Source organism: Ambystoma mexicanum, chromosome 1p, assembly GCF_040938575.1.
Source record: "Ambystoma mexicanum isolate Mex_15411 chromosome 1p, UKY_AmexF1_1, whole genome shotgun sequence".
Taxonomy (NCBI): Eukaryota; Metazoa; Chordata; class Amphibia; order Caudata; family Ambystomatidae; genus Ambystoma; species Ambystoma mexicanum.
In genome coordinates this window covers 734,214,462-734,241,720 of record NC_090921.1, presented here as the reverse complement: position 1 = coordinate 734,241,720, position 27,259 = coordinate 734,214,462, and the positions used below count along the sequence as shown (strand labels likewise).

The 27,259-nt window shown below is 46.3% G+C and overlaps 1 protein-coding gene across 2 annotated transcripts in view; it reads right to left on the bottom strand.

Moving 5' to 3' along the window:
- PIP5K1A (phosphatidylinositol-4-phosphate 5-kinase type 1 alpha) overlaps window positions 1-26,370 on the bottom strand; it is a 750,147-nt gene extending 723,777 nt beyond the window's left edge. Inside the window, exon 1 of one of the 2 annotated variants that reach the window (XM_069650241.1) lies at window positions 26,081-26,370. In XM_069650241.1, the coding sequence (XP_069506342.1) occupies window positions 26,081-26,120 (40 nt within the window). In that variant the 5' untranslated portion in view covers window positions 26,121-26,370. The remainder of the gene's footprint in view (window positions 1-26,080) is intronic. The other variant, XM_069650243.1, reaches the window with a different exon arrangement.
- Between the last annotated feature and the right edge of the window lie 889 nt (window positions 26,371-27,259).

The window sequence follows — 27,259 nt, the reverse complement described above, 5'->3', positions numbered from 1 at the left end:
CGCCTTTTATCCGTTTGAAGTGCGATGGAAGTCAGGTGTGTGTAATGATCAGTAATTGCCTGACCGTGCCCGACCATCGTGTTGGGCCATGTCAGGTATACGGCTCGGGTGTTAGTCTGCTTTCCCTCAGTGAGTTTTTCTTGAGAAAGTGTTTGTGGCGAAAAGGGGGGTGGGGGGAAGGGATTGAATCCCCAAGTATCCTACCGAGTGGGATGGGGTAAAGGTGATCTAGGGAAGGGGATACCACGTCCCACTTTCACTCCCTGAAGAACCCCCCCCATCCAGTTGATCCTACCGCACTGATCCACCCCCAGGAACTGGATCCAAAAGCGATGGCTGTGTCCTGGCCACCTGGATGACAGATCCCTGGGGTCTAGCAGGAGAGGCAGCTTCAGATTTCTCACACCGCCTCATTTCCTGTGACTATCTCATTTCCTTTCTGCTCTCAGTCCTGCTCCTCTTTGTTTGAGCCATCTGGATCCTGCTATAGCTGCCTTATTGATCCATTGGGTCTTCGCTGGAATAAAGACCAGTGGGTTGTTTTCCCTGAAAAGGGCCCCCCCCCCCCGCATTTTTGGTCTTCTCCCCTGGGTAGGGACAGTGGCTGACCGGGGTGTAGGGGGGATGGACTACCCTACCATCCAAAGAGATCAGCCTCGGACACCAAGGTAAGGCGGGATCTTGACAAGCTGCTGCAGTGTTAGGAAACGTGGGTACCAGGGTAAAAATGCGGACTGCTCATGAATGGTGCAATAAGTATGCCTATGGGCTGCAAAGGACCGGAATGAAGGGATGGAAGCCCTGTGAACAGCGACGGTTTAAAAATCTAACTATCCTGAACATGTAAACACGTTTTTAAAAAATGTGGACTACGAAATTAACACCTTAAAATTGGTTGGGGCACTCCAACCTCCCTCACCGCAACCTGCACTAGCCCTTCTGGGCCCCTCCCCTGCATTTGCATGGCTGGGCCTTCGCCCTTGTAGCCCTTCCAGCCCCTTACCTCGCACTTAGCTTGTGGGCCTTACTGGCCCTGGCACTCGCTTTTTCTCACCAGCTCTTCCGTCCTGACTGGCACCATACCCGCCCTCCACCCACCCACCCGATTCTTCTTCTTCTCCTTCTGCTTCCTCCTCCTCCTCCTCCTCTTGCTGCACTTGCACGTTCTGAATGTCACAAGGCCGAGTGGGATCGTTTTTTGCTTTGTCCTCCTTTCCCCCACCCTCTTGTAGTGCCTTGAAACACATGTGTATAGGCGCATTACAAATACCCAATCAATCGCTTTTACAGTTATGTGTTTTAGGGCTTGTGATGCCCGATTTTGATATTGGTGTAAAAAGGACTAATGATAGAAGGCCCCTGACTTCTTAAAATTGTAAAGATTTATATATAGTAAAGTCTAATAGAAAATGAAATGTGCCCATTTTATCACTAAACGTAGACTTCTATTGGTTTCAATAGTTAGGCATTCTAGGGAAAAACTATTTAAAAGAATGGATGCAGTTCATTCCATGTAAAGAAGTGTTGACATCATTATGCCTTCTACAGTAAGCGTAAATACTCTTTTCCTGCTCCCTTTACTTATTTTGGTCCATGCAAATGGGACCTTAAAGACAAACCAACGGACAAAGTAGAGTAGCCTTCCCTCATTTGAAATGTCCCATACAGCCTTCTTTGCAGCCACATCATTTGAATTCCACATAAGCTTGCGTACGCTTGTCCAACATTACCTCCCTGTCCTCCTTCTTTGCCCCACTACTGGTTATTGAGGCTTCCATCTCTGTTCAAGGACCCATCTTCACTTTGTCTTTTAAAATGCTCTCCCCCCCCACTGAAGTATATTACTTTGACAACCCCTGCCAGTCCCAGATCAACTGCTCATATGGCCCCAAACATCCTTCAAAGGGGTGGGCGTCGAGGGTCTTCAGAACTGTGACGAGGAAGAATAGAAGTAGGCGTAATGAAGATTACCGGTAAGTAATTCCCCCCCACATTATTTCATACCCACCCCTATCCTTTCGCTCCCAATCACTCTGCGAGGGAAGGCAGGGTCATGCGATCACCATTTGGACCCCCTTCATGACCAGCCTGGTATGCTGCTCTTTTTCTACGAAGAATCGGCTCATTCTGTGCAAGAGGTAGATTGTCATTCGCTCCACCTTTTTTGTATGAACAACTTCTTTCTTGCTTCATTGCCATGCTTTTCACTACTAGTCACTACCCATATAGCAAAACAGTAAATCTCTCCTATGGCGCCAATGGCGACTGTTGAGATGGCCGGTCGGCCATTCTACATAATTATGAGGGGACCTCTTCCTATGTATTCCAGGTGTCCCAAGCCGTTCTTTGTGCCTCTCCCGCCAAAGGACCGTGTCACACCAATAATTGTGTTTAACATTGATTGATAAACTGGTATAACAATACCCAGAGCTTTCACTAACTTGTGTGCAGCATTGAGCTGGAAGTTCTTCCCAGCTCACAATGAGGGATCTATGACTAAAGACTGTTACAAAAGGCAGTACCTGTGGATTCCAGCACAAAAGAATGCATTCAACAGGTGCAGCCTTTTGTAACAGACCCTCTCCTCGTCCCTTTCAGCGGTTGTGTGGCCCACCCTCCGTATCTCCAACCACTATGCTGCACATGCTGCACCCTCCCCCTGCTCTGCCTCACTCCCTCCCTCACTTAACTGCTGCGGGCGCTGGCTGCCTTCTTCCTTCACGTGTGCACCCTAGATACTATGTCGTAGGAAGAGACACTTGCACACACACGTGCCCTCGTGCTTCCGGGTCCGTGGCATCTAGACCACAAACGCGGTAGAGTGCTTCATCGAATGTGATAATTGCCACCTGCCCAGCATTAAGGTTTTGAACTGCTGTCCTAACAATATCCATTTAATGGCGATTCATGGCCACTGACATGGCATGGTCTGGAAATAAAGGAGAGGGGAGCTGGTGCCAGTTCAATATCTTTTTGGGGGTGCTTGTTGATTTAAAGGGTATGCCACCCAGGAGATCATTTCCTTAGGCGGTGGTCACTTGTCCAAACCAGCCTTGCATGTTCCTTCTCCAGGGTTTGCTGTATTGGTTTATCTACTTAGTTTGGGCCTTCTTGCTGTCACACAGGGCTGTGCATTTTGATATGAAAAGCAGGAGGAATGCTGGTGCAAGACTAGGAGATGTGCAATCTTTTCATTCTAACCAGTCTCCTAATGAATGGTGATGAGTCAATCAGTTTCAACAATCAGTGCCACTACCACCTCAAAAACCTTAGGCGCATCTTTCCATATCTCTCATTCCCTAACATAGTCTCCGCGGTCCAATCAATCGTCATATCCCAACTGGACTATGGTAACCCCCTGTACCTCGGAATTCATGCCTACCAACTGAATAAACTACAAAGAGCACAAAACGCAGCTACCAAAGTGCTTCTCGCGCTCGGTCCAAGGGACCACGTATCCCCAGCCCTTAAGACACTGCACTGGCTTCCAGTAGCCCGTAGGGTAGCTTTCAAAACCCTATGCCTCACCCACCGTGCTCTACATAAAACTGGACCCCATTATCTTCAAAAAAAGCTAATACCCTATCTCCCTGCCCGCACCCTTAGATCAAGCTCAGCCGGCCTCCTAGTAATTCCTAAAACAAACTCAGTCAGGTTAGGCGGAGCATCATTCTCAGCCCTGGCCCCAACCCTGTGGAACTCGCTCCCACCCCACATCCGCCGAACTCAGGACTTAACGGCCTTCCGCAAACTACTGAAAACCTGGCTCTTTCCCTAAAACCAACCAGCCCCAAACCACCATCATCCCAAAAAAAAAAATAAAAAAAAATATTAAAATAAATAAAGTAACCGAACCAGATTGTAACCTGCATTGACAAACAGAACTAAAACGAATAAACTAGATCTAAACAGGGAAACGATTAAATAGAAAAACAATCACTGAATAATGGAAAGAAGAGAGCGTGGAGAGCGGATGAACAAGGAGAGCGGATGAGCCTGGAGAATGTGCAGAGCGCAAGATCATGCAAAACGGAAGAGCGCTGAGAACAGACGCACATATAGAGCGGAGAAATGTGGGGAACAACCGAATGGGGGGGATAGACTGAGTGTGGGGAGCGCATGAATGTATAGAAGATATGAGTGTGGGGAGTGTATGAGTGTGAGTAGCGGATCAGTCTGGAGAGCGGATGGGTCTGGAGAGCGGATGAGCCTGGAGAGCGGATGAGCCTGGATAGGGGATGAGTCTGCAAAGCGCATGTATCTGGTGTGCGGATGAGTCTAGAGAGCAAATGATTGTAGAGCGCATGAGCACAGAGTCTGCAAAGCGCATGTGACCGAAGAGCGGATGAGTCTAGAGAACAAATGATTGCTGAGCGCATGAGCACGTGGACTCAGATGAATGTCGAGAGTGGACGAGTGTGGAGAGCTGATGAATGAAAAGGGCGGAAATATGTGGAGGATGAGAGGGCGGAGGAGAGAATAGCTGAATGTGGGGAACGGCTGAGTGGGGGGAACGGCTGAGTGGGGGGGGGGGAACGGCTGAGTGGGGGGGGGGGAACGGCTGAGTGGGGGGGGAACGGCTGAGTGGGGGGGGAACGGCTGAGTGGGGGGGGAACGGCTGAGTGGGGGGGGAACGGCTGAGTGGGGGGGGAACGGCTGAGTGTGGGGAACGGCTGAGTGTGGGGAATTGGCTGAATGGCCGAATGTGTGGGGAATGGCCGAATGTGTGGGGAATGGCCGAATGTGTGGGGAATGGCCGAATGTGTGGGGAATGGCCGAATGTGTGGGGAATGGCCGAATGTGTGGGGAATGGCCGAATGTGTGGGGAATGGCCGAATGTGTGGGGAATGGCCGAATGTGTGGGGAATGGCCGAATGTGTGGGGAATGGCCGAATGTGTGGGGAATGGCCGAATGTGTGGGGAATGGCCGAATGTGTGGGGAATGGCCGAATGTGTGGGGAATGGCCGAATGTGTGGGGAATGGCCGAATGTGTGGGGAATGGCCGAATGTGTGGGGAATGGCCGAGTGTGGGGAATGGCCGAGTGTGGGGAATGGCCGAGTGTGGGGAACGTACGTAATATGCATTGATATGCGGGAACATTCGAAGGAACATATATCATACCACACCTCACTCCTACTCTCCTCTTTACACCATCACTCAAATAGAACAGGGATACTATGACACCATTCGGTATAACTGTTCTCATATCAACATCTCCCGCTCACTCCCCATCACTCTAAGTAACCACCGCTGGTTTAACACCCCCAGCCATGCGTTTCTCCTCAGGCCTAACGCAGCCACTCTCGAGCTGGATTAATTCTGCCGGAGCGTACACATTCTCCTGACCTCTCAACCACCACACCTACCACTAAGAAGCAGCTACCACATTAACCACGCACCAGCTGCACACATACTTTGTGCGCACACGCACCTTTTGTCTCTCTTCACCCTCTCTACTGACTCGAACCTCGGTTCCCAAGGGCGTTCAACCGACCAGCACCTTCAGACCATACCAATGGTATATAAGGCGCTATATAAATGCAAAATAACAATAACAACAATTGTCTGGATGTTGAAACAGTAGTATTCCTGTCATCCCTCGTATTAAAAAGCCATCTTTTTTGCTCAAGCATAACGAACGCTTTTCCCAGATTGTAGTGATGTATTTTGTTCCTCAACTCGGATGAGATGTAGCACATGCACAAATTATAGTACATAGCCAATGAAACTATTTTTTCACAAACTACGATGGAGCAAGTAGATTCATTTGTTAGGGTTAGGTAGCCATTGCTTAAAAAAAATTAAAAAAAAAAAAAAACGTTCACCATCACCGCTTGGGGGATGCACCTGCAATGCCCTATAGCCTAAAGTATTCGTTGGAGTATCGGCTAGCTGTGCCCAAGCAACATGCTTCCATCCACAAAAGTTAAATTTCTGTCAATTCCAACACATCTGACATATTAGGGCATCTCTGAAACGGCAGGCGTGCAGTGCAGCATGCGGTATCCGGGGTAACTCCAAATAAAAGCCACACAGCGCCATCTGTGGGATAGTGTTCGTTGTTGGTGCCAAGCCTATTTCAGGTTACCTGTAAGCCTGTCAATGCTATTAGTCCACAGTGGCCAGGCCAGGCTTCTGGGCCAATGCCCGTTAATAATTAAGTTTGGGGTGATGTCTCAGAAAGGCCTAGCTTCATGTGAAATGAGCCATTTCTGTGGATTAGCTTGTCTTGAAAGGCACCCCTTTCTTAAAGATGTGTGTGACTGTTCATTGTGTTTAATGTCATTGGCTAGTGATAATTGGCTCTTGGCGAGTACTGAATGGTGTGTAGAAAGCTTGCATATTTACTATGTTGTTTATACCTTGTTACTAGTTCTGGAATTTACTGTGTTCAGGGTGTTGATTTAAGTGCAGGGGTAGACTGGAATGGGGGTGCCTGGTGCCCTGAAGAAACTAGGCAGCCAGTCAAAAAGCAGACAGGGACATTAGCAAGGGAAAGGGGAGGAAGAAGAGAAAAGGAAGGTCTTGAGAAGCTTCTGGAACTTAAGGAGATCCGGCTCAAGTCTGAGAGGGGCAGGAAGGCACCTGCGGAGGAGAGAGAGATCTACCCCTCCTACTTCCTGCGCGGTAAAGCATCTGATCTGCAGAGAGTTAGAGCTGGAGCTGTGTGGATGGTGTAGAGGGTCTTGAATTTGATCCTCACAGCAACTGGGAGCAAGTGGAGAGATTTTAAGGATGGAGAAATGATGTCCCTGGGCTTGAGGCCAAGGATAAGTCTTGCAGTCCTATTCTGGATTAGTTGAAGGGGGTGAAGGGAGGAATTAGACAGAGGAAGAGGCTGTTGCAGTAGTCCAGCCTGGAGAGAACCAGAGCTCTGGCAACATTGATTTTCTTGGGCAAGGCGAGGTAAGGGAGCTGAAAGTGGGCCTTCTTGGCAAGGTCCGTGATGTGAGAAGAGTTGGATAGAGAGGAGTTGAAGAGGACAGCAAGGTTTTTTGCCTCACAGGAGGGTGAGGGGCCTATGGACATGGCCAGAGGTCGGGAGGGAAAGAGGGAGCAGGGTTCCCAATGAGAAGGATCTTTGTTTTACTAGCATTAAGGCAGAGATCATTAGCAGAGTGCCATGTCTGAATAGCAGACTTGCAGTCAGGAATGAGACAGGAAGAGGCAAGCTTGAAGGAAAACTGCATGTCATCCGCATAACAGACGAAGTTAGGAGAGAAGGTGGAGATCAAGTGGACTAGAGGAGCCAGATAGACAAACAGCCAAGGCAAGAGGATAGAGCCCTGAGGTACTATGCAGGTGGAGAGTGAGATGGTGGAGAGAAAAGGGCGCAGTTGAACCTGGGAAGGTCGGTCCATGAGGAAGGAGGTCAACCAGTCCAGAGCCAGGTCTGTGATACCAAGGGTATCAGAGAGCCAATTTATCAGGTTGGCATGATTAACCATATCAAAGGCAGAGGAAAGGTCAAGAAGGATGAGAATGGAAGGAAAGTTGGATGGCCAGGTCTTCACAGGTTTCAGGAGAGCAGTTTCCGTGCCTCGGGCAGCTCTGAAGCCAGGCGGTTGATCGTGGAAACAACCAACCGATTCAGTGTGGTGGAAAAACTCGGAGACAGCCAGCTTCTCCAAGGGTTTGCCCGAGAAGGGTGTAATGGACATAGGGCGGTAGTTTGCCAGAAAGGAAGGGGTCGGCAGAAGGCTTTTTGAGGAAAGGTTGCATAAGTGAGTGCTTGAGGAGTGACAGGAAGGATCCAGTGGCAAAAGAGTGATTGCAGAAATTGGCCAAGGCTGGAGCAAGGGAGGCAATGTTGTCCTTGATAGTTCTGGAGGAGTAGGGGAGCACCCGTTTGGATTAAAGCTTCCTAGAACGGACTGGTCTAGAAACCTCATCAGCCGTTATGGGTTAAACGAGGAGAGTAGGAGGGGTGGGGGGGCCAAGGGAGGCTGGGGAGTGGGTGAAGGAAAAGGGTGAGGACGAGATCTACCCCTCCTACTGTATATAGACCCCCAGGCCATGTCAATAACTTCGCAGGCATAGTCAACCATCTCCTTGGAAAAAACATCAAACAAACTTCCAAAACACTGGTTCTAGGAGACCTAAACCTTGGATACAATGACAAACTTGACAAAGCAGCTACCACTCTCGCTAGAAACCTCACAGATCTAGGATTCACACAGATAGTTACTGCCCCGACCCATAATAAAGGCTGTACCTTAGATTGGGTGGCAGATCACAACTGTGGCTCCACCCTCAACTCCAACACAGCCCTTCCATGGTCTGATCACAACTGCCTTCAATTCTGCATCCCCATATCCTTATACTTATACTTCTAACCACTAATACCCGCACCGGCCAAGCTACTCAGAAGTGCCAAAAAACATACAGCAGACAATATATGTCCCTTTCTCAACAACCCCTGCCTAGCACCTCCTTTCTCCTCTGACCCCAACATTCTAGCAGAGATCTTCAAAGACACCCTCACCCATGCGATCAACGCCGCAGCTCCTCTTGAAAACAAAAAAGAAAAAAAATGGTTTCACTCAATCTCATGGTTCACGGAGGACTTATTAAATCTACGCCAATGCAAGCGCCAAGCCCTCAAAACATGGCAGGCCAATCCCTGTGATGCCACCAAAGTAGACTTTCGTTGTATTTCCAAAAAATACAAAAGTGCCATATTTAAGGCAAAGTCAGAAACCTACAATAAACTTATCATGGAAGCCAACTCCCACTCAAAAGAGCTTTTCACCATCTTTAAAGAGCTCACCGTCCCCCCCAATCTGTACAGATGAGATTGTTAAGGATGAAGCCTGGTGCAATAGCATCCAAACAGCGATGTTAAATAAAATAGACCTTCTTCAAAACAAAATAGCAGAACACTTCAAGGCTCTGCACCCCCAACAGACCCTCTCCATCAATACCTCTAAAGATAAGCACACCTCCAAATTTAATTTTTCACCAATCACCGAATCAGATGCTCTCCACATCCTCAAACAGCTCAAACCATCTCAATGCAAAGGCGATATATGCCCCCCCAACATCATTAAAGAGTGTGCGGCACCCCTGACAAAGATCATCACAGCATTCATTAACGCCTCATTCAAGACGGGCAAAGGCCCCGACAGCCTTAAAGAGGCGTGGGTGCGCCCGCTCTTAAAGAAACCAACCCTGGACCCTGCCCAACCTAACTACCGGCCCATTACAACAGTTCCATATCTTCTAAAAATCTTAGATAAAGCTGCACACATGCAGATACAGTCCTACCTGGAAAACAACTCTGTCCTAGGTAAAAGGCAGTCCAGATTCCGCAAAGGTCATGGCACTGAAACCGCATTACTAGATCTGAAGAACCAAAATTACCCTAATTCTAGATAAAGGCAAGCCGGCCCTTCTGCTCCTCCTAGACCTCTCAGCGGCATTTGATTTAGTCGATCGTGCCATCCTCACGAACCATCTCACTCAGGCCGCACATTTCTCCAAACAAGCCACAAACTGGATCACCTCCTTCCTCGAAGGAAGAGTGATGAGTGTTTTCCAATATAGCTAACGCAGAGCCTACCACCATCAGGTATGGAGTCCCTCAGGGCTCATGCATGGCTCCTACCCTCTATAATCTTTTTACCAAACCTCTCTTTGATAAACTGGACACACTTGGGATCACATACACCAACTACGCTGACGATACCCAAGTGCTCCACCCTCTCACAGGACTCTACCATCAGGACGCAGCCACCCTCCAGAACATATACGCCACCATCCAAGCATGGATGGCCACGAACGGCCTATGTCTTAACGGAGATAAGATCGAAATTCTCATCCTTGGTCAAAAATCCACTCACGAACCTCGACCCACTCTACACAACTTCTGCATAGTCCATTGTGTCATCCCAGTTCTACCTTCTGTTAAAACACTAGGAGTCCACATTGACGCCTCACTCTCCATGGACAAGCAAGTCAACTCCATCGTTTCTGCCTCCGCCCTGAGCACTAAGCTCATTAATGCCATCAAACCTTTCCTAACCAAAGAGAACTGCCTTTCTATTGCCAGAGCCACCATTGGAGCCAAACTAGATTATTGTAATGCGCTATTGGCTGGCACCTCCCAACTCCAATCAACACAGAATAATGCACTAAGAGCAGCTCTCAATATGCCAAAAAGGGACCACATCGTGCAAGCCAGAAAGGCAGCACACTGGCTACCTGTCAAAGAGCGCATTACATTCAAAATACTTACCACCGCACACAAATGTATCAAACTGTCTGCACCCTCACACCTGTCCGATACGCTAGCCAGATCTCACTCCACCAGACCAACTAGGCAATGCCACACCAACCAACTTATGGTCCCAGGCATCAAACACGCTAGAGCAGGTGGAATAAGTTCCCCCTACATTGCTCCTAAGCTTAGGAACGCACTACCTAGCACGCTCAAAGGAGAAACCTCTCTCATTGCCTTCTGAAAAAAACGGAAAACCACCTTGTTTAACTAATTCTTCTTCCTTCGTGTCGTTTACTCTCCTCTCCTGTAGCTACTACTCTTCTCTTGCAACTAAGTAATGACTTCACTGTATGTACAACAAGTCATTTTCATTTCTGTAACGAGCGCCACGATGCCCTCCGGGCTGCCTGTGCGCTAAACAAATGCGAATAAATAAATAAAGATGTCCAGTCCTAAGTTTTAGAAATGAAACGAGAGGCCAGGGAAGTGTGGAGAGCCTCGGAAGGTAGAGGAGAAGTGGAGACTGCAGTAGAGTTGGCGAATTCCTTGCAGATTTTGAAAAGTTCAGCTGTATTGTTGATAGCCGCAGAGATGCAGGCTTGGATATAGGCCCTCTTCTTCGAGCAGAGCAGATGGAGTCTGTATTGCTTCTGGAGCAGGCGGCATACCAGTTTGTCAGGGGATGTGCTTGAGGCCTGCCATTTACACTCAGCCGCTCTGCACTTGTGTTTCAGAGCAGCCAGGTGAGAATCATACCAGGAATTGCACTTGGAGGCAGGTTTCTTTGGGATCCTCATGACAGGGGCAAGGATGTCCAGAGTGATGGAGATGAAGAGTTGAAGGTTACTAAGGGCTGAGTGAGAGTCATTGGTAGTAGAAAGGGGGTGTGACGGTGGCGGCAAAAGCGACAAATGACACTCGCTTCATAGGTCGAATGACCGAGAAGGAGGCTGGCAGTGCGTGTGGGCGCTTAGCCAGGGGACCCAGGAGGTCTAGGTGGGAGGAAAGGAGAGCATGGTCCAACCAGGAGAGAGGAGTAATGAGAAGGTTGGAGATGGGGATGTCTGAAGAGATGAGAGTATCCAAGGTGTGTCAGGACAGAAGGACGAAGAATGGAGAGAGAAAGAGTCACAGAGGTGGCGAAAGAGACCAGAAGCCACATCATCGCAGTCAAGGTGAATATTGAAGTCTCCGAAGAGGAGAAGCTTGGAGGAGGCGGCCAGGAGAGAAGAGGCGAGGCCAGCACATTCAGAGAGGAAGTGGGAGACTTAGCCAGGGGGCCTGGAGATGGTGTTCAGAGTGAGAGAGAGAGGCCAGGAGACACAAAGCCTGCAGACAAGGCATTCGAAAGAGGAGTAGGCTGAGTGGTTAGAAGGACAGACCCGCTGAGGGACTATCAGAGCAACTCTGCCCGAGCCGGTTAGGCCTGGGCTTGGAGAGGATCTTGTAGCCCTCAGGGAGAAGAGTGTCAAAACTTGTGGCAGAGCTGGCAGTGAACCATATCTCTGTGAGAGCAAGGACATAAAGGTCGAGGTCGTCAAGGAGGTCGCAGATGTCAGAAGGGTGTTTGACGGCAGAGCGAGAGTTGAGGGTAGCTAAGTGGAACAGATTGCCACTTTTTAAGGTTTTACGAGCAGTACAGGAGTGTGGTTCACCAGCCAGAGGTGGCAGAAGGAGAGGCAGTTGAGAGACGGAAGACGCCTATCAAGAATAAGGAGGTTGAGCTCAGAGCCCTGGACCATGACATTGCCATTTCGCTAGACATTAAGGATGACCCTAGAGGACAGGAAGGATGCCAAGAGTACCTCCCAATGGGTGCCACAATTAATGTGAAAGCCGAGAGTACAGAGACCATAAGGGAAATCCATAGGTCCAGCGAAGAAACGACAAAGAGGATGTCGGAGAGAGTCTGTCTGGAAAAAGCGTTAACATAGGTGTCAGCGATAGCTGGGCCTGGATTGGAGACCGGGAGCTCCTTCTTGAACTTTTTCCTTCCAGACTTCATTAGACGGATAGGATAGGCGGTAGGGGAGTTTGAGAGCACTGTTGATCAATAGTGCAGAGAAGAGGAGGGGGGTGAGAGAAGGACGGGGGAGGGGGAGAGTGAGGGGCTGAAGAGCACACCACCAACTACAACCAACAGCAATGACACAAATAGCCAAGAGTCAACGAAGGGCGAAAGGCCCATAGAGCAGAAGCAGGACACCTAGAAGTAAGTGATCAGGACAGCGGGAAGACCCTAGCTAGAGGGAAGAGGGAAAGGCATAGTTTTTAAATACAACAGCAAATGCAAGTACACACAGATTCGACTTTCCTAGGAAGGAGGGAAAAAGCCTAATTTTTAAATACAACTGGTGGACATTTTTTTTTTTAAATGGCTGCTGGCTTTTTTTCTTTTCTTTTTAAACGGGAAATTCTGAGACGGCGCTGCTGCCAAAACTCTTCGATACAGAACAGTCAAAAAGAATGGCAAACTTCATTCACCTTCAAAGGAACAATTGCTTCACCTACCTGCAGGGCAACTGAGGCTGAACGTGACAAATGGATTTTCAAACACCACATATGGTTCATGGCAAAAAGAGGTGCAAACAATCCAGAGAAAATAAGACCCTGCTGGCCAAGCTGTACCACAGAAAAAATATTAAAACCAACAGAAAGTGAACAGAAAAAAATAGAAAAAGCAATCCTCCCAAAAAGGTGTCGCACAGGCCTGCAAAAGTCAAAAGCACGGATAACCGAAAAAAGTACTCGAGCGGTTAGGGCACACAAGAGCATAAATGCGGGATTTTCCTCAAAGTGTATTGTTTACATCGCAAGAGCACAACCAGGTGGACAAATGCGACGCCTCAAAAATAAAATCAAAAAAGCATAACAAAGCAATCGAGGAGTCATAATAGTAATTCCTGTTGCCACCAGGTGCCAAGATCACAGCATCGTCGTCACGATGCAGTCTTTCATATGAAGTCCAAGCCGACTGCCATCAATAAATCTGCGTGTTCGCTGGCACTGCTTCAAATGTCGTTACATGTCGGTTGCTTAGCATTATTTTTAAGACGTGCCTATGCCAAACATGCCGGTCATCAATGTCCTTAAAAATAGAAACTAAGTCGATCCTAAAAAATGTCTGTGAAATGAAACTGCTCTTTGGTTTATGTCCACAAAGCATGTTGAGTGCGTAACTTTCCACGCTGTCTCCAATAATGTCAGAAGTTAACCTAACAGGACAAATAACGCTGCTATTCCTGTGACCAATCAGACGAGCTGATAGAGGAAGGAAATGCCACATAACTCATCAGGTAATAGTTTCAAGTTCTAGCCACCCCCCACATACCCAACACTGCATAATCAAAAAGGAGGCCAAACAAGAGGCCTGGATAACCAGCGCTCTAAGTACACAGCTATTTTAATTTGTTTACATCCACCTTGTCACAGATGCGAAATAGGCAAAATGGTGCTATTTTAATTAGGCATGGTCGTGGTCCAAAAAGCCAACATGATAAAGCACCTAGGCACGTCGTGGCTTTATGAACAGATGCAAGGTGTGGGCAGACAGCGACAAGCCTAAGGATATAGAATATGGAAATTCACAAATATACACTCTGCAAATTACAACTAGAACACTATGTAGAAAGAAAGGAGCGGGCATAAAAGCAATCCAGGCAGGAGCTCTTCACAAATGGCAAGTAACCGAACAAAGCATGAACCCTCTAAATGTCGTGGGGCCGAAGTTGGTGAACAGAAAATACTGTTTACCCCAAAACAAGCAAAAAACTGTTGGCTTTGCCAATGCTCGTTTTTAACCGGACGGACTGCAGTACATGGAATAGATGCATGCAGTGACTGAAGGTTAAGACCATTTTTAAATCACCACAGGAGCTATTTTACAGCTACAATTAAGCAATAACCTCTTGTGAAATCAAATTAAAATGACGTCCATATACAGCATAAAGCGTGTTGTTGCGATAGAGCTCGTTTAACTAGATCCCAGCATGGTGTATTTTTGACAGGGAGTAGTGGGTAGGACAGAAATGCACAAGGGAGGGGGGGGGGGACTGTGGGTAGGTGAATATCCAAACAAAGGTTGCATGTCCCTCCTTACATGCCATCACTCTCTTATGTGCGCTCAAACGTAATAGTTTGGGCTTATATATGGCAAAAACGGAAGTAAAACTGCTCTAAGAGCCAAAAAAACTGCAAAACGAACAAGATTGTTCTGAACCAAACACGTTAAAGGCGAGCAGGCATTTTGGAGAGGAACACATCAACATGGTTGACATTGCATATATTTCGTCTCATTTTAAAGAGAATATTTTTTTTAAACTATGATGACACTATTTTCCAGAACGAACAAAACTTCCTGAAACCTACCTGAATTTCCGAAATGCATTGCCATTTATCTCTCTTAACACCCCTGTCCTCGGGTGTTGGTAAATAAGTAGCATACAAGTTAACAGCCAGTTTGATCTGTTACGTTCGTTTAGAATTAGTGCTGAAATAATTTTCAGAATTGGAAAAGACATCCTGTAAAAACATTCTGTTAACCTAGTTTAATGGCACGCCTGCGAAAGCGACAGCAACAATAGCACGCTAGAGAACGTTCGCTACCATGGCGACCTTTGGAATCTCAACATGGCAAACCTCTTGATCCGCAGATCACAGGAATATACTTCAGGGAGCATTCTTACAAAAAGAAGTAAAGTGGTTGCCAGAGATGCTCCAGAATTACACAATGCTGCGTTACTGATCACCCACGCTGCTGCTGGAGTTAACTTGTGCAACGTTCTGCCACTTGAGAAAGACCAGCGTTGATGCCGCAAAACAGATCAACTGATGTAAACTAAATTCACCAACAAACATTGGCAAAGCCAACAATTTTGGCTTTTGTGTAGGCTTGGCACAGTACCTAGCCATAAAATGTCAACAGCTCGAAAAAAATGGTGCGATAAACTTGCCACATAACAGTGCCTGGCAAACGTGTATCTAAAGTATATTTGCACAAGCCAAAGCTCTTGGCTTTGTGCTTTTAAATTTCTTCAAATAAAGGTCTTCAAAGCAAGGACTATATCTAAATCAAGTGGCTGAGGTCAAACTTGGTTAAGACAATGTATATCACCAGTAACTCATTTACAACTTCAATTAAGCCATCGATTCTCAGCAGACTGCTTAGAAATAACAGAGGCAATTGATAGTTAGCTCTAAAAAATCCCAGGGGGGTGGGGGGAACTGGGTGTATGGGAAGGTAGTCGGAGAGTGGCACAGGGATTAACATGCTAATGGGCAGCCAATAGGTAGGTAACCCCCGCCCCCTCTACAAGCTGTGTGCCCCATCTCATTTCCCTTCTAGCTTTACTCCAATGCAATAATTTCGTCTTATTATGCCACTTAAAGAGTCACCCAATAGTCAAAGCTAAAAACGTAGCGCTAACTTAAGAGTCCTTAAAAAGTCAGCAGAAAGCAGACTGGCGCAGGCATAAGAAATGAGTAAAGGGGAAATGTGATTCCCAATTAGATGAGCTTTGTTCTGACGCGAGCTAGTTCTACTCCTGCCGCACACCATGTTCGACAATTCTTTGTTCTTAATTCATCAACCATCTTCCATCCCCTCGGTGCTTTCGAGTATACTCTGGACGAAAAAAAGCACTCTACAGGTAAACATCACAATGTAGCACAAAAACACCCTCTTTTCAACAATACTCAAATGCCCAGTCAAAACTGGCAATCACAAATCCAGCAACCTGCCCTGGTTTACACATTGATTCCGATAATCCCTATAGCATTCTGCAGCAGTGAAAACCCAAAATAAAAAAAGCACACGAGTATGGGTGTATCATAGGTACTTGTGAGATACTTCCATAATGAACTCCCAAACCATAAAATAATAACAGCTGCAAAATCAGGGAATATAAAAGCAGTGCCAGGGAAACGATTTATTTATTTTACATTTGTAGAGCGCATTACAACGCAAAGGCATCGAGGCGCTGTTACATGAGATTGTACATAGGCATGATTCAAGTTACATTGGAGGCAGCAACAAGTAGGGTGTTTTGGTGACAAACCAAAACTGTTAACTTTTCCAATGCTCGTTTTTAACAGGACTTCAGTGCAGGAACATGTGTGCTGCTAAAGAATAAAGCAACTGAAGGCATCCTTGGTTTTAAAAAAAAAAATTACACCAGTAGCGCGTTAATAGCTGCAGTCAAGCCATTAACTCTGAAGACTGCTTAAAAAAAAAACTGGAAGGCACTTACAGCACAGAGTTGATCGTACTACTTGATAAAGTTAGCTCAATGATCACAGGAACGGGGAGGCGCAGGTAGTGAGTGGGAAGGTTTTGGGAAGTCAATGGGTCAGTAAATAACCAAACACCCACAAACTGTCTCCCTGCTCAAGTCCTCTCTCTCCTAGTTGTACTCCAATGCAAATCATGTTGGCTTATATGTAGCACCACCCAATAACCAAAACAAAAAATACACGGCAAATTGTTTCAGCACGTTGATCAGCATACCCAATTCACAAAATACCGAAACAAAACCCAGCAGTTCCACCACCTTATCTCTCAGTAATGCAGTTTTGTTGTATCTTGGTTGGCATTGCATTGCTTTTGTTAACATGTTTATACATTCAATATTCTGTACTTGACATCCTGTTGTATATGGCACCCTGTCTGCATCCACGTGAATGAGAAGTCATAAATCACGCATCCAGAGCAATTTCTGATACTGAAAGCAGATATTCACTTATTGAAAGGGAAATGTTAGCTTGCGTTTGGGCAGTTAATTACTAATTACTTTAGGAAGTATTTATGGGGAAATAAATTTGTGGTACAAACGGATCACAAACCATTAGTAGAAGTACTTACAGTACGTGGAATGTGTAGAGCTTCCCCCAGATGGAGTCTCACATTACAAGATTATCATTTTGTAGTAAAGTATGTTCCAAGAAAAAGGAATGTGATTGCTGATTTTTTGTCTAGATTGCCCATAGTGGATTGTGACACGTATGCTGATGAAGATGGTGAGGTAGTAGCAGCAGTTTGAGGTGCCGTCGAGGGAAACATGGTTAAAATGAACTTGCCAAGGATGAAACCCTACTTAAGGTCATGAAGTATGCCAAGTCAGGTTGGCCTGAAAAAAGGTTTGTTGATGATGAGTGTTACAAAATTCTGGTAAGTCAGAGAAGAGTTCTCTGTAGAAGGTGATTTATTGTTAAGAGGAGATAAGTTAATTCCTCCACAGATATTACTTAAGGATTTAATTGAAAAGGCTCATCAAGGGCATCCAGGTATTGCAGGGACAATAAACAATGTAAGGGTGAAGTATTGGTGGCCTGGTACAGATTTAATGGTTGAAAGATTGGTCAGATTGTTGGCCATGCCAGAATAGTGACAAAAGCTAAAAAGTCATAAATTAGAAGCTATCATCATGTCAAAGGTTGAAGCGCCATGGGATAGGCTAGGTATTGACATCGTAGGGCCATATGGAAATTTAAGGCAAGAAGGTACATTTATGATTGTGTTGGTGGACTATTATTCAGGATGGTTGGAGATCAAGTTAGTGAATAAAGTTGATTCTGGCAAAATAATAAGATTTTTGCTACAAGTTTTCAGAAGAGCGGGATACCCTGAAGTTATAATTAGTGATAATGGAGTACAGTTTAGAAGCAGAGAAATGAAAGAGTTTGCCGAACATTCAGGGATCGATTGGAGGTTCTCAGCGTATTATCACCCTCAATCCAATGGTTTGGTGGAGAGGTGCAAGAGTCATAGTGGAAACAGTTGAACAAGCGCTGAGAAATAATATGCCTGCGGATGAGGCGCTCAAATAGAAATTATGGAGTAGCAGAGTTTCTGTTAGGAGGGACACAGGAAAGTCCCCATTTGAGATGATGAGAGGCAGAGTACCAAACATTGCTCAATCCTAGTTGGGTCAAATATAGGAAGAAGAAAGAGTATGACAAAAGTGAATGTATTAGTAAGGAGGAGTGTGTTGAGAAGAACAGGTTGAAAATTGTGCCGGATGATTTTGTAAGGATCAAAAAGGGACACAATATAAGAAAAGGTGAGTCTAAGTACTCTAATCTGTGAAGGTAATAGAAGTGTTCCAAAGGGCTGTTACAGTCCCAGGTGGTTCAGTTTGGAATTTAGATAGGGTCAGTAAATGGAATTGGAGGAATGAAGGTGTTCGGGAAGAACGGATGAGGAAGAGAGATAACAGAAGAGCTATCGAACTATTTGAAGATGATTCACACCCAGTACATAACGGGGTGAATGAACAACAGGCAAGTGATATGAGAGAAACGTATGTACATGGAGATGATCATGTTTTTGGTGTTGATGATGGAAGAGTTGTTCGAGGTACAAGGGTTAGAAAACCGCCAGCTTGGTCTAAGGATTATGTTATGGACAAGTAGTTGTTAACCACTATAAAACTTTGTTTCGGGTTTAACATCATTTAGATATTTGGTTATTGCTGTTTGTTTAACATGCTTTAGTTGTCTTCTCTTTCCGTTGTTTTTGTTTTTTTTGTTTTTGTTTTCTTGTTTTTAAAAATGAGGGGGATTGTATCTTGGTTGGTATTGCGTTGCTGTTAACATGTTTATACATTCAATATTCTGTACTTGACATCCTGTTGTATACAGCACCCTGTCTGCAGCCACGTGAATGAGAATGTTTGTGTTGGAAACTGTGTGGGGTTTGGATCGAATGTGAGTCTCGGTACGATTGGGAACTGGTGGCTGATGGCGGCGGATGCAGTGCAGGGCACCGGGTCTTGTATGTAGATAAATAATCATCCTTGCTCGTACCTGGAGGGGCTCTGTGGAAACAAGAGCCTACCTGAGTGGTGAAGAGGCCTGCAAGGACCACGCAGGAGCCTCAAGGAGAAATAGTATAGGCGTTATTCACAAAAGTAGGTAATCTAGCATCTCTCATGAATGCCTAAAGTATCAGAGGCATGCACACGTTATAGCAGCAACATCCCCACTGAAAAGATGAAACTTGTACCGCTTATTAAACAATCAGACCACTGGCCAAAGGCCTTGCTCGTCCTGGTTTCTGTACAATGTATTCCCCCTGATCAGTTGCTCAATGACCAGGAGTTGTAAATCCTGACCTCCCAATGTATGGCATCTGACGTAGGACTGCCCAGTTCCTTGTTGACGAGTTTCACCAAGTGCAGCTGGTTGAAACAACCGATATCGCAAATACCATAAATATACCAAAGCGAGACATACGCAAGCAGTGGAAAACCATCACCTGTACACTCACAGCAAGGAGGATAAAAAGTGAGATGGATGAACCCATAAGTAAACAAAGGATGCCCAAACAGATGCCCACAGCATGTGTCACAAAGACTCAGTGCAGTCTCCCACCCAAGCACACGTGACAAGCACCAAGCTGTCTCAAAGCCAACTTGTCTGAATCTCACATTGAAAGCAACACGGAATATCTCGTAAAGAATAAAAAGGAAATGGTATCGGGAGCCAGACAGATAGAGAGAAGAGTTCATTGCTGTTTATTGAGATGATGTTCTTAATCCTATTACCACTGCCTTGGTGATATAAACCCGTGCATGGTGACGTTGTTCTATTTGTTGAAAAACCAACAAAATACGGTTTGAATTAAAAAAGGCAATCGGACAGTTAACATGGTCAGTCAGAACACAAGGGGTACATACACGCACGCCACAATTGCAACCCAACCTACGAAGCAGAAACAAACCCATAAGCACAGTCATACCCTCAGGTACCACAAAACACACACCCGCACAAACGGACTGCACAGAGAACATATGAACAACCAAAGGCGATTGCACACACTGACACGCACCGGCTGCAAATTCCAAGACACAGAGATTACAAAGGCAGCAGTCAGCTAACAGTGGGCATCCCAGGTATGTAGACATGCGACCACCAAGTGAAAAATCAAACGTAACCAAACAAACTCCAGAACCCTTCAGAATCGCATAAGAGGCAATACCCAACCCACCCACTGCCAACAGTGAACGTGTTCCAAAAATCAAATGGAAAACATGTTGCTATGAAAGGTCGATGTCAATTATGCATTAACAATTTAAAACGGGAGGATACATGCAATTAATTCAAAACATCTCCCCCGAATGATGCCCCATATTGACAGTAAACTATAGATTAACTCAAACTCGTGGGAAGGGCAAAGCATTTAATCATTCACACCATGTGATAATGGCCTCGGGGCAGCAAGCTACAGCGCAAGAATACTACACGCTTACACCAACATCCTAACCTAGCAAACAAACTGGGGCCAAGTAACGCAATCACCAACATTCAAAACGTAACTCCTTCATGCTTAAAGGCTTCCCACGAAATCTCTAGATAACTTGTAGTAATGGAGGGCATTTCCACAAAATTACTTAGAAGGTGTACATAAACTTTGAAGCCGGAGAATAATCAGTATGTCCCATATTATTTGCAGAAAATCCAGAGAAAGTCGCATTGACCTAGCTCACTAACTCTACCATATATTGTCAGCAAGTGGCATGTATCAAGTTCCAAAACCTAGACTTGTATGAGGCGTTAATCCGATGGTTCAGAATTACGATAAGATTAGCAAGAGCTAAAACCAGGTCCTAGTAGTCAGGCATCACACAGTGGGGAGGAACTACCACTGGAGAAAGTCCTCAGACTTATCGGATTGCTCCTTTATCTTTGCATGGAATACTGGCACCTCTACTTCTTGGCCCCCTTCTTCATACAAAAGCTCCCCGGGTAGCAGTGTCTCATTTGGCTTCTCCAGCCACCTCACTTAGAACACCCACATTTTGTTCACATCTTTAAACCCAGTTCTCTGCTTCAGCATATCCAACCATCTCTCTGCCATTTGTCACAGGATAGAACTTCTGGGTCTAATGCTGAACACATCCAAGACCAAAGTCACTTTCCGCCCTACCCCAAACTCTTCTCTCTGTTCTCTTTTGCCCTTAACACACCACCTCCCCCGCAAGACTTTCAGACTGGGGTATCCCTTTGGCAGGAAACTAAATCTCAAATAATTCCATACACTGCCAGGGTAAATGTAAAAATATAGAAAATCCACTCGCATAAAACAAACCACTCAACTAAGACCTTGATTTACACTATTGTCCTCAGCTGACTCGACTACTGTCCCTGCCCCATCTCAGCCCTCGCTTTCCACTCATCTCTCAATACAATTCCATATTTGGCCAATGATACCATTTATAACTTCAAACGCTGCTGCCCCACCACCATCTTCAAGTGGGGTGGATTACCATGCATTACCATGCAACACCAATCCCTATTTAAATTCTTCATCTTTGTATTTATATCTACCGATGAGTTGCCTCCCATTTCATGGCCAACTCCTCCGTCACTACCCACTCCTCTTGCTTTCCCTCAGATGCCAATTGTTAGTTCCCCCATGAGCTGCTTTGGTTCCTTTACCAAGGGGTCGAAATTAAGACTTCACGAGCATATCAGCCATCACCTAGGAAGGCAGGATCTAATATGTAGCGGGCTGCAAATAAACTTTTGCAAGAGAAAAACTTAAACTTTTTGTCAGTTACATACACATTTCATTATAGGTATCTAATGGTTCTTTATGCACATTCCCACATACAGAAAGAGAATGCCATATAGTTATGCTTGCATAGCACCCGTTTGCTGCTGGAGCCAAAAGTAGCTCCTGGTGTTATGATACAAGTCAGTTATAATGTGCCAGTACACAGGAGTTTCTAAGCGCGACAAGGGTGACCGATCAAGAAGGAGCCTGGTACCCAGTAAGACTCCAAAAGGTATCCATGCAACCAGCCGGTACAGCAGACAAGTAGGGCAGCAGGGGAGGGAGTAAGGACAGTTTTGAGCTACCCCCCCCCCCCCCCCAACTCTCTGCCTGGATAAGCGTATAACCCTTAGAGAGCTGGATGTAGCGAAGGGCTCGAGAAGGAAGGTATTTTGGAAGAGAGCGTTGGATGTAGTGCTGGCCCACAGAAAGCCTTGTTGCCAATGCAAAGGGCCTTGAACTTGATCCTTGCAGCCACCGGGAGCCAGTACTGATTTCAGGGCTGGAGAGATATGGTCCCTGGGCTTGAGGCCAGGGATAAGTCTCGCAGTGCTATTCTGGATTAGTTCCAGAGGAAGGAAGATTGAGAAAGAGGCTGTTGCAGTAGTCCAGCCGAGAGAGAACCAGAGCTTTGGAGACAGGGAGCTTCTGGGGGAAAGTGAGAAGGTGCAGCTGGTAGTGGGACTTCTTGGCAATGTCCGAAATGTGAGAAGAGATAATGGAGTCGAAGAGGACACCAAGGTTTTTTGCATCGCAGTAAGGTGAAGGAAGAGGGCCCAAGGCGGGTGGCCAGAGTGAGAGAGGGAAATCAGGGGCAGGGGTCCCAGTGAGTAGGACCGCCGTCATGCTGGCATTAAGGCAGAGATCGTTGGAGGCGCACCAACCCTGATTCATGGACAGTCAGGAATGAGCGAGGAGACTGAAGGAAAGCGGAGTGTCGTCCACATAACAAAGTTAGTTGACCTTAGTTTATTTATGTATAAAGCGTAAACGAGCCCGGAAGGCAACTGGGCACTATTCTTTCAAGTCACAGTTAGAAGAGAAGGTCGAGATCAGGTGGGCACAAGGGGCCAAGTAGAGGTTGAAAAAGCATGGCGAGAGGATATGGCCCTGGGGAGCGCCACAGGTAGAGAGAGAGAGGTGGCAGAGAGAAAGGGACCAAGTTCGACCTGGGAGGGATCGTCCAAGAGGAAGGGCAGCCATTCCAGGGCCTGATCCGCGATGCCCTGGTTCTCACCGAGTCGATTGATCGTGTCAAAAGCAGAGGAAAGATCAATGAGGATGAGGACAGAAGGAATCAAGGTTAGAGAGCAGATCTTCACGGGTGTTCAGGGGAGCAGTTTCAGTGCCTCCGGCAGCTCTGAAGCCAGACTGATGTTCATGTAGACAACCAACAGATTCAGTGTGGAGAGTAAGCTGGGAGATGGCCAGCTTTTCCAAGAGTTTGGGCGATAGTTTGTCCGGCAGGTAGGATCGGCAGACAGCTTCGTGAAGAGGAGGTGCACAAGGGAGTGCTTGAGGGGAAAGTTCCAGTGGTGAAAGAGTGATTACAGAAATCAGCCACGGCTGGAGTGAGGGTGTGAATATGGTCTGTGATGGTTCTAGAGGAGCACCGGTTTGGACGACACTTTCATAGATCGGACTTGTCTAGAAACCTTGTCAGGTGTTGTCAGAGAGAGAAAGATGAGAATGGAGGAGGAGAGTGAGAGGTGGCCAAGGGGGGGGGGGACTGTGTGAGGAAGAGGGGATAGAGGACACAATGTCCTGAGTTTTTGCAGAGAAGTGAGGCCAGAGCCGTACAGAGGGCCTGGGAGGTAAAGACTGCAACAAGGTTGGCCAGTGCCTTGCAGATTTTTAGAGAGTTTGGCCGTGTTGTTAGGGGCCGCAGAGATGCGGGCTTGAATGTGTGCTCTATTCTTGGACAGGACAGAGAGTCAGTGGATGCGCCCGAAGCCCTCCACTTTCTCTCAGCTATCCTGCACTTGCGTTTCCGGGCAGCGAGTTCAGAATCATACCAAGAGTTGCACTTGGAGGTAAGCTTCAGCCGAATTGTCATGACAGGGGCAAGGATGTCCAGGGTGTTGGAAATAGAAAAATGCAGATTAGAAAGAGCTGTGTCAGGGCGTGAGTCAGCCACATGTGTAGGAGAAGCAGAGAATGTAGAGGCAAAGGCATCCACTGACAGACGCTTTATGGGTCGAATGACCAAGAAGCCAGGTGGCAGTGCTGGGGAGGGGAGGCTTTGCCTGAGGGATAGTTTCATAGAGTGTTAAGCTAATCAGGCTGTCCACAGCTAGGAGTATGAGATAAAAAGCTCTGAGCAATTTCTAACCCACTTTACCCCCTTGGTCCAGGTCACTAAACACCCTATCTCTGGAAATTAAGACCACCACCACCAGGCTAGAGGCCTTGTGTTATAAAGTATCATCTTACCGAAGGGAGCACAGGCAAGGTAGAGCATCACCATATCGCCAGACCCACTTGATCTCCAACTATGTCCAGGCTCACCAGTACAAAGCACTAAACAATTTTTTTTTTTTACTTTGTGTGCAATCAAAATTAAATTGATTTTACAAAGGTTGTTAATTCGTAATTGTGTCCATTATTGTTTGTGGTTGTGTGTGGTTCCGTTTCTAATTTCCTTGGTTCTTTATACTTTATTACTTTCATTCAATGTATTTTTGTGCAATGTCATCAGTTGAGGAGGAATTGGGCTGGAACAAGTTGGGGCTCTGCTCCGGAAAAGTTTGTCTTTCCAAGGCACGACTCTGTAGAGGATCGGTGCCCACAAGCCCCTGAATTGGTAACAGCCCCTGAATCGCTCTGAGCCAATCTTGTGAGCGTTGTTATAGATAAGCCACAAGCGGGACAGTTTGAATTTCAAGCACAATACAAGCATCCCAATAACATGCTGTCCAAATGACTATACAAGTCTCGTACTTTAAAACCATTTTTCCTGAAAAGGTGACCAATTTGACAAATAAAAGGGGCAGAGCTCGGTGTGCATGAATTGGAAGGGTTGGATGCTACAATCACTACCACAGGCATACTATGAATATAAAATGGTGTGCTGATTCATATGATCAGTCTCTCGTGAAGGTGCCCTCCCTCTCCCCAGCGTCACTTGATCTTGATAAGCTCAGGCCGAGATGAACTGGCGCTCTGCTCCTCGGACACACCCACATCACTGACACCCCCTCCTCCCAAACGAAGGTGGGAGGATGTACACTCACTGTAATGGCCAGTTCCCATAGTAAGTTGGCTCCATTTCTAGCACAGGTTAGAAGCACTATTAACTTGGAGGAACAAACACATAATGGTACCACATAGAATTAAAACCAACATAAGCATTCCATTACTTATGCCAGCAGCTCAATGACACGCATTTCAGGCTACATCTCTCTGCCTGGGCAGACAGTCCAACGGCATCCACCCCAGCTTCAGCCAGAGCATTATTCAAGCATTGCATGCAAGGTCAAGTGAACTGTGTACACGACAGTCATTGTTAAAACATCTGTAGGAAGTGATGTAGGATGGTATGCGGTAAGCAACCAAACAAGAGGTGACGATAGCATACACTGGGTGTGGCGATCACATGCGAGACCATAATTACATCTTCCACGCAAATGTTTGGGGGGGGAGCGGCGTTGGAAGTGGCACACCCTAGTAAATTGCCACTGTAGTGCCTTGACGATATCAGTTTGTCACGCCATTTAAGTACCTGTTAATGTACAGTCTCTGCCAATGGTGTCGAAAAGGCATTAAGCTTATTCCACCGATTCTATAACAATATTTTCCTAAACCACCTAATCTCCGAGCAGACAACGACTTCAAAAGTAGACACGTTGCTTAAACCGCATCGCCATCACTGCTTGGCCCTGTGCAGAAGCCAACTCCACTAGACATTCCTTCCTTAACACAGGGGGAAAAAAATACATACTTCAGGGCTCTGCACCTGTAGCTCTCCCGATGTTTTGGACTGCAACTCTCATGCTCCCTTACCATTGACTGTACTGGTTCGGGTTCATGGGAGTTGTAGTCCAACACATCTGGCAAGTCAAAGGTTGTAGAGCCCTGTCCTACTGACACCCTCCCTCTGACACGCTTAATTCCTTTTAGCCACCTTGCAAAGCAGACCTTTTAACGGGTTCGAAGAGAAATTGCACCCCTTTCATGACACACATCGCTACTTCAGAGATCACCGGAAAACATCACATGGCAGATCCACTGGAATCCACCCCCACCACCCTTTCCCCTCCACACTGCCCTCAAAGGCTGCTACTACAACCGGCTCAGTCTTACCCGGGCTGGTGCTACTCCCGGGCTCCAAGGCAGTCGCCATCTTCGGTAGAGCAGCTCCTAGGGGTACTGCTCTGCCCCCGAACTTAGTCCTTGTACAGCCCCCCTTTGCGGCCAGTTGTTATATCCGATCTGGTTCAGAAACAGTGTCTCTTTCTCCCACGATACTGCTATCCCTCCTCCTTCTCACAACAAACAAAACTCGCCTGACGCTAGAAGACTAGCGCCAGTTCGTTCACCGATACTACCTCCTCCAGTCACTAGATTCCCTATTGCGCCTGCGCAGAGGCGCGCTTTGCATGACAGGGGCGCTGCTAGTCATCGTCATTGCTTGTAGGCTGTTTACTACGCCTGCCATCTTAAGGCCAGGCAAAACGAAATAGCACTGAAAGGTCCTCCTACGTACCCTTAAGCATCAAAATAATAGTGAGACCATGCCCCCTATGACACACAAACTATGTAATGAAGTGCCTCCGAGCATGCGTGTTCTATTGCATTGTCTCGGGGAGGCCTCCTTGGTCACCATGGAGATAGAGGCGTAAATTCAGAAACACATTTTTTCATTAATGGGTGGATTACTTAATGCTACTCTTCATTACGCCTAGTCATATTCCTCCTCGTCAACGTACTTACTTTAGCGATAACACTACCATTAGTTAAACACTGCCCACTCATATTATGCCCTTTGTATAGAAGGACATATAATAAGACTAGAAGAGTACAGCGAAGGCTACTGAAGATTGTTGGTAGGTAATGTACTCATTAGCAGCAAGTCTCCCTTCCTTACCCCAGTAATAGAGGACTGGATGACACGATTCTTACGCATGGTCATGAAAAACTTGAGAGCTTTCCAATACTTATTTTAGAGCAACACCAAAGTTGTGCAAAGGAAGGGCCTGTGATTAAACTCACAGATCACCAAGGCAGACATGCCAACATTCTGGGGCACCTGAGACAGGGATTTCACCACAGAAATCGGAAGAATTAAATGTTTCAAAGGATCGCATTGGGGTTAGAATTCTTTTTGGCGGGAGATAATAAAAAAGAACACTATTTGTAATTGAACTTTATTTTTTATTTATTTTATTTATAGTGTTACAGCCATATATACAAAAAGAAAAAACAGGAACAAATATACACAATTAATTACTTTTAACACTATACAAACACATATGATCGATA